This window comes from Myotis nattereri (genome assembly GCF_964212035.1).
Source record: "Myotis nattereri genome assembly, chromosome: 3".
Classification (NCBI taxonomy): Eukaryota; Metazoa; Chordata; class Mammalia; order Chiroptera; family Vespertilionidae; genus Myotis; species Myotis nattereri.
Genome location: NC_138077.1, coordinates 98,369,744 through 98,378,281, shown reverse-complemented (window position 1 = coordinate 98,378,281; position 8,538 = coordinate 98,369,744). Strand labels below are relative to the sequence as shown.

At 40.9% G+C, this 8,538-nt stretch overlaps 1 protein-coding gene across 1 annotated transcript; it reads right to left on the bottom strand.

The window, feature by feature from the left end:
* Nucleotides 1-7,910: 7,910 nt before the first annotated feature.
* On the bottom strand, nucleotides 7,911-8,303 carry LOC308516426 (large ribosomal subunit protein eL42). The gene has a single exon (XM_081087384.1). It carries the CDS (start codon nucleotides 8,280-8,282, stop codon nucleotides 7,962-7,964), a length of 321 nt encoding a protein of 106 aa, XP_080943510.1. The 5' UTR covers nucleotides 8,283-8,303; the 3' UTR covers nucleotides 7,911-7,961.
* Between the last annotated feature and the right edge of the window lie 235 nt (nucleotides 8,304-8,538).

Sequence of the window (8,538 nt, the reverse complement as noted above, 5' to 3'; positions counted from 1 at the left end):
AACAAGTCCCCACAGCTGTGTACCACTTTGTCCACATCTGCTTGGAAATTGTCACTTCACCACCACTGTCTGCTTGGAAAATTTTCATCATCAGTTCCCCACAGTATTTATGTTGCTTGTTTTCAAACCAGGAGTCATTGTTTTCTTGGCTTCATTTGCACTATTGATTTGAAATCTGATTGTCTACCTGCTTCCATTGTGGTGTCCTTTGGCAAGTTGCTTGGATATTTGGCTCTCATGGTTTCATGCTGCTTAACTCCAAGTTTTGATGTTCTGTACACCGCCCAAGCCCATGAGGACACTCTCTATCCAGACCCTTTGTGTCTGATGAGAAGGAACAATTTACTGAAAACTCATGCTTATGTTTGTATTTGCCTTAATGACTTTGTGAGTAAATTGGAAAATAATGCCCCTAAAGTACTGTTGCTAGGAGGATATTTAATGGCTTAATGCAGGAATTATCTCAGGACAGATTCCATGTTCGGGTTAGGCACAGAAGTGCAAATAGCTCCCTCTGCTAAAGATAAGAGTAAAACACCATCTTTCCCACAGGCAAAAGTAAGGCAGATTGTCATCAGGATACATAGGCACAAAATGGCTCAGATTTAAAACTAAGAAATCCATTCTTGGAATAATAAGACAGGCAAATAGGGGTATTTCACACACCTAAAAGAAGAATATAATTTCTGAGACTTAGGTCCTGAAATGTAGCCTAAGAACTAGTAATGAGAGCATTTTAACAAAGAATTGCAATCAAGGAGTGCAAGTTTGAGGTAACACCATTTCCTGGGAGAAGAAAAAATGGGGTGTGGCTTCTATTATCCCTGTTGGTTAAAGTCCTCCACCATTTCTCTAATAAAAGATCACCCCAGTTTTATACCAGAATTCCACAGTACATCCTTTATGGGTTTTTCTATATAGCTATGCTCAAATTCTCTGTACAGAAAAGTATAGAATTCACACTCAAAATTGTTGGATTCTTTCATGTTCAACCAATCTTTTTCTTGTCACTGTGGACGTGTAGTTAGAGAATACTTTTTTGAGACACTACATAATAATGTCATTCTCAGCAGTCCCTTCTGGGGGATTGCAGTTCAGGCTCCAGTGCTCACTCTTGGAGGTGAGGAAGAACAGGCAAATGAGCAAACAGAGATAAGTGACATTGCTGGAGGAACGCTGCCTTTAAAGAAATGTTTTCTTTGTGTCTAGAATACACTGAGAAGGGAGTGATCTGCTTTTCTGCTCTCAACATAGCGTCATCTCTACACAACAGTAACTGACAGGCCAAGGAAGAACACACTGCATTGGCAGCTACACATGTCCTTTGTAGCACAGCCGTGGGCTGTGGAGTGAGCCTGCCTGACCAGGAATCCTGGTGGTGCTTGTTTTCATTACTTCCATTAGTGAGGCTAACTTACACTAGTTTTGTTGTAGATGTTGTCTATCTGTCTATTTTTATGGGGGGAGATTAAAAAACTATTTCACAATTACCATCTTCCCAGAATTCTCTTTGTTTATTTTTTAAAGCAGAAAGTTTTCTTACTGCATATGCTATTTCTTGCCTAAAAGAATATGACATATTGAGTATTTCAAGAAAGTTTTGGGGAGGTAAAGTTTTATACTAGGAAATAAATTTTTAATGGTATTTAGAGTTTTTGTGTCATAACCCTGTGTGTGTGTGCGCATGTTCTGTCTAGCTGCTTTTGAAAGGTAAGAGTCGAGAGCAGTGGTTCTCAACCTTCCTAATGTCATGACCCTTTAATACAGTTTCTCATGTTGTGGTGACCCCCAATTTCATTGTTACAAATTGAACATAATTAAAGCATAGTGATTAATCACAAAAACAATATGTAATTATATATGTGTTTTCCGATGGTCTTAGGTGACCCCTGTGAAAGGGTCATTTGACCCTGACCACCAAAGGGGTCGCGACCCACAGGTTGAGAACCGCTGGTCTAGAGGTTTCAGTTACGGGACCACAAGATGTTGGGGCCAACAGGCTTTTGTCTGAGGGATCAGGACATCTTTCTCAGGAGACAGAAGCTACAATAAAGTGTGGCCTTGACTGTGCTTGGCCACATGTTGGCCCATGGTTTCTCCTAAATATTGAAGCAGGAGTGTCATAAACTTTGTGATTTATTTATTCTCTTTCGCCTTGGAAGAAATTTAAATGTTTAAATATAATAGAGGTTTGTTGAATTATTTTATAGATTCTTCTAAGTTTAGATTTTTATTTACAAAAATGTTACAAAGGATATATTATCCTATATAATAAAGAGAAACATGCAAATTAACTGTCCCACCACTATGCTCAAGCAACGCCCACCAGCCATGCCCACCAGCCAATCAGGAGCAAGTATGCAAATTAAACCAACTAAGATGGTGGCGGCCACGGAGCTGGAGCGAGCAGGAGGCTTGGGTTTCCCCCTGCGATGGAGGAAGCCAAGCTTCCCGCCTGCCCTGGTAGGCCCTGGGCTATGCTCAAGGCTACAAAGTTTCAATTATAGAAGATAAATAAATCCCAGAAAAAAGAAAAAAGGAGAGGCTGGGAGCTTGGGTTGTCAGGGGGCATAGCCAGCTTGAAAATGGCCATCAGACCCTCACCCAGGCTGGCCAGGCACCCCAGCGGGAACCCCCACCCTGAAGGGGGTGTGACCAGCTGCAAACAGCCATCAGCCCCTCACCCAGGCTGGCCAGGCACCCCAGCAGAACCCCCTTTCTGATCCGGGACACCCTTCAGGGCAAACCAGCCGGCCCCCACCTATGCACCAGGCCTCTATCCTATATGATAAAAGGGTAATATGCAAATTGACCCTAACATCAGAATGACTGGGAATGACTGGTCACTATGACACACACTGACCACCAGGGGGCATATGCTCAATGCAGGAGATGCCTCCTGGTGGTCAGTGCACTTCCACAAGGGGAGCTGTGCTCAGCCACAAGCCAGGCTGCCAGCTGCCAGCACAGCAGTGGTGGTGGGAGCCTCTCCTGCCTCCTCAGCAGCACTAAGGATGTCCGACTGCAGCTTAGGCCTGCTCCCTGTTGGCAAGTGGACGGCCCCCGAGGGCTCCCGGACTGCCAGAGGGATGTCTGACTGCCAGCTTAGGTCCGCTCCCCAGGGGACATCCCTTGAGAGGTCCCAGACTGCGAGAAGGCACAGGCCAGGCTGAGGGAGCCCTCCGAGTGCACAAATTTTTGTGCACCAGGCCTCTAGTATGATATATTCAAATCATAAAACATGCATTATTAGGATAAATATGTTGCTGACATATGCTATTGTCTTTGGAATGAAAGCAGCCAGATAGAAGGCAACAAAAATATTTTATTTATAAGAAAGAGGGATGATTCTGAATTTATAATAACAGAAAAAAATCCAAGACTCATACTGCTATTGGAAGGGTCTAGAAATAGGTATTCAGTAGCATAAGTCTCCCATAAACAATCATGTATTTTCAACAGTATGGGGACATAGATTAGTTCCTTTTAGTTTTGTTTGTCCTTAAAGTAGTAACAGAGGTAATTCCATATTGAATTAAAATAAGCTGTATGCACTTCTTCATGGATCATAGTGCACTTTAATAATAAGGACTATTATTGTTAACAGGGGAGAGTGATTCTACTAGATGACAAATCTGATGAACCCCTTGGTGCTCATTCATATTTGTTAAGTGGGATTTAGCAGATTGTTAACAAACTGGTATAATTAGTATAAATGTATGTTATTGCCACTTTTGAGATAAAAATATTTCTATAAATTGAATTCCTAATATTTTAACCTCTTCTAATTTAAATATTATTATTTTATCAGTAATCAACTAAACAATAAATGTAAAATGTTGAAATGAGGTAGTTTTGCTGTTTAATAGAGAATAACCTACTCATTAATAGAGCTATATTGAGATGAAATGCCATACCAAAAAGTATACTAAACTTCTTTTTTATCAGAGGCATTAAAATAATAATAGAAATACTAGAGGCCTGGTGCATGAAATTCGTGCACTGTAGCGGGGTGTCCCTCAGCCCAGCCTGCACCCTCTCCAACCTGGGACTGCTGGCACCCAGCTGCTTACCTGCCTGCCTGCCTGATTGCCCCCTAACCACTCTCCTGCCAGCCTTATCAATGCCTAAATGCTCCCCTGATGGCACGATTGTCCCCAACTACCTCCCTTGCTGGCCCGGTAACCCCCAACTATCCTCCCCTACAGGCCTGGTCCCCCCCAATTGCCCTGTCCTGCAGGCCTGGTCAACCTTAACTGCCCTCCCTTGCTGGCCTGATTTCCCACAACTACCCTCTTCTGCCAGCCATCTTATGACCACATGGGGGTGGCCATCTTTGACCACATGGGGCGGTCATCTTGTGAGAGGGCATGATGGTCAATCTGCATATTACCTCTTTATTATATAGGATATTTGTAGAAATGACTCATGTATCTGAATGAGGTTTGGCAATCTAGAATGCTACAATTTCTTATTCAAGTTTGAATTCATATCAAGACAATGTGTCTAGGACTGCAGCATAGTGTCAATCTATAGTAATAAAAGGCTAATATGCTAATTAGACCAGGAGATCTTCTGGGAGACCTTCCGGACATCCTTTGGGACAAAGGCATGGTGGTGGGGCCGAGGCTGAGGCAGTTAGAGGTGATCAGGCCAGGAGGAGAGGGCAGTTGGGGGTGATCAGGCTGAAGGGGGGGCAGTTGGGGGAGAGCAGGCTTGCAGGGGGGATCAGTTGGGGGCAAACAGGCCGGTAGGAGGGGCAGTGTGGGATGAGCAGGCTGGCGGAGGGCCAGTTGGGGGACATAAGGATGGCAGGGTAGGGCATTTGGGGGCCATAAGGTCAGCCAGGGAGGGCAGTTGTGGACTATGAGGCCAGCAGGGGAGGGCACTTGGGGAAATCAGGCCAGCAAGGGGCATCAGTTGGGGGCAAGATGGCCAGTGGGTGGGGGTGGCAGTTGGGAGAGAGCAGGCTGGCAGGCAGTGTGGTTAGGTGTGACCAGGCAGGCAGGCAGGTGAGCAGTTAGGATCCTTCCCTGTAGGTGGGATCAGGCCTAAACCAGCAGTTGGACATCCCCTCAAGGGGTTCCATATTGGAGAGGGTACAGGCCAGCCTGAGGGACACTCCCCCATGAACAAATTTTGTGCACCAGATCATTAGTATTATTATAATCATAAAGTTACTTTTTTCTATAAAACTGATACATGTAAAGTAAGACAACAGAGTATCAAGCAATAGAGTATTTAGAAAAATAAAACTAATGTTCTTTATCCTCATTCCCATCTAGATGTAGCCAAATTTAACCAACTGTATATTTATTGAAAAAAATAAATTCGTGTATAAATAGACCCACACAATTCAAGCTCATGTTGTTCAAGGAGAAACTGTATGTATATTTTGTGTAAAACGTTTTATTTTTCAAATATTATGTTTGTGTTCTTTTTTAATTTTTCACTAAAGAATAGAGAGGTATCTGCATAGTGACCCTGTCACAAATGAGGTCATAGAGCTGTGATTGGATTTCACCATGCCTCATAATTTATTCTCCTGGGTGTCATAAAAAATTGGAACAATGTTTGCATTTTAACAGAGTTCCCTGTTGGTTATACAGAGCTTTTGTGACAAGTTGGGGAGGAACTTTTTGGTGGCCCTTTAAGACCAAGTGAGCTGTGCCATTTGGTAATTTCTCAAATAACAAGGTGTCAAATACTATAGATAATATCATAATGTTGCTTGGTATTTGTGGCTGAAACTATCATGTTCACTTATATCCATGGGATCCTCCAGTTTGGTTGGCCATGGGTTGGAGTGGAACTTGTGAAGTGATTGACAGGCCCCTAAAACCTCCCCTGTCAGTCCTCTGAAAACCAAGAATTCTGAAGCTGCAGAACCATACAACGGAAGGAGCATGGTTATCTGAGTCCCTGTTTGCAGAAAACACACAGAGGGTAACTTGACCAGCACTGTCTTTGATAAATCCAAGAAATAAATTTTCTTTGTGTTAAAAGCCATGAGATACCAGTTTATTACAATGGCATGATCAAGCCTACCCTGACTTACATAGCACTATTTTATGAAGAACAATGGTATAGTTGACTTGTCTCTGCTTCTTGATGTTGTGGAACTTCCTATAACTCAGAAAGGTTATTTATACCTGATTTGGTACAGCTCACTTAGTCTTAAAGGGCCACCAAAGAGTTCCTCCCCAACTTATCACAAAAGCTCAGTATAACCAACAGGGAACTCTGTTAAAATGCAAACATTGTTCCAATCTTTTATGACTCCCAGGAGCATAAATTATGAGGCATGGTGATAACCAATCACAGCTCTCTGACCTTTAAAAGTATCCTTTAAAATATACAAAATTACTACCTTTTATACCTATTTAACATGTATTTAAAAATACTTCATAAATAACTTTCTTAAATAGGTCAGCTTAATTTGTTCCATATTTAGTCTAAACCTGCTTGTGGGGATTTTTTTCTGTTGTTTATAAAGGTTTTTCATTTTTATTAACAAAATATATTATAAGTTCTTTATCATATTACTAAGATATCCCATCTTTATAAAAAAACTTTCTGGAGAGAGAGGAAGGGAGAAGGAGGGAGAAGACATCGATGTGAGAGCAGAAAATGGAACAACTGCCTCCTGCATTCCTCCGCACTGGGGACTGAGAACACAAGCCAGCCCTGTGCCCGGTCAGAAAAAGCCCGCAGCCTTTCGGAGCACAGGGCGACACCCAACCAACGGAGCTACACCAGCCAGGGCAAGCTGTTCCATCCCCTTAACCACAAATTTTATCTAACAAAATTTACTTCCTGAAGACACACTTCTCTGAACCCCTTGGTTATAATTTGTAAGATTTCACTACAATTCAGGCTAATTGCTTTTAACTTTTCTATATCTGCTGCATAACTGGCACTCCTAGTTTTCTTGCCAAAGGATAGATACACAGAATTCCTTATACTTTATGCTTTCCTCTTTTGGTATTTATTTTGCATTTTCCAGTATATATCCTTTAGTAATTTTTTTAAATTATTCAAAGGAGATATATTTTTTTAACTTCTTATTCTTCTAAAATTATCTTTATTGGAGGTCTTGCATGGGTTCAAAATCATTTCTTTTAAATCTTTGGCATCATTGTTCTATTGATTTCTAGAATCCACTGCTGCAAATCATCGTCTGCTGTATTTTAAGTTTCTTCCCTTCGGAAACAAGCTCTCCTTGTTCTCTAGAAGCTTTTCAGACCTCTCTCTAGTGTTAGTATTCTATAACTTCACAATGATGTGTTACTGTTGGGTAATTAAAAGTTAATTTTGTCTGCCACTTGGTAGGTTATTTGATCTGAAACTTCCTTTTTTATCTCTGAAAAATATTCTTTTATTTTCTTGAATAATTTCCTTTTTAAAAATTTTTTAAACCTCCCTCACATTCCCACACCCTTGAGAACACCTCCTATAAATGTGCTTAATATCTTAATTGTTTTTTCTGTGTAAAAGCATTTATTTGTACTAATGTTTAGAATACAGGGAAGAAAGAAAGAAGGGAAGGAAGAAAAAAAGAGGAAGTTAATACCCTGGTTAGATGTTTCATATCTCATTTTCTATTTATGTTCATCCATTCTATTGCCTATGATATGATACTGCCTCCAAAATTCATTTTCTTTTTTTTTTTAATATATTTTATTGATTTTTTACAGAGAAGAAGGGAGAGGGATAGAGAGTTAGAAACATCGATGAGAGAGAAACATCAATCAGCTGCCTGCTGCACACCCCCTACTGGGGATATGCCAGCAACCAAGGTACATGCCCTTGACCAGAATCGAACCTGGGACCTTTCAGTCCGCAGGCCGACACTCCATCCACCAAGCCAAACTGGTCATGGCCAAAATTCATTTTCTTTTTTTTTTTTTTTGAATTGAACATACCATTTTATTGTCATATAATCAAACAAAATATGAAGATTAGAACTGGATCACTTGACCCTTTCTCTTCTTATCTCCTCCCAATTCAAAATGCTTGCATCTCTTAATAGCCAGCATTCTCTTAGATCTGCAGTTAGGCTCAACACATTCAAGCCTCAGCACAATCTTCTTTGTAGTTTTAGCCTTTTTTCGGAAAATCGGCTTAGTCTGCCCACCGTAGCCACTTTGCTTCCTGTCATAACGCCGCTTTCCCTGTGCATACAGAGAATCCTTGCCCTTCTTGTACTGTGTTACTTTGTGGGGTTGATGCTTGCCACACTTCTTACAGAAAGTTCGGCGGGTTTTAGGAACGTTCACCATGTCTGCGAGAGCTATCAGCAGGGAAAGCCAAAATTCATTTTCTTAAAATAAATAATGACATTCCTGACTTTCCCACCTCTAAACAATTCAGAATCATTGAAATTTTACCCTATCTTTAAAGTATCCTTTAACATATTCAAAACTACTATCTTTTATGCCTATTTAACATGTATTTTAAAATACTCCATAAATAACTTTTTTTAAATAGGTCAACTAAGTTAATTTTACATTTTTCCCTTTCATATATCTTTATCAC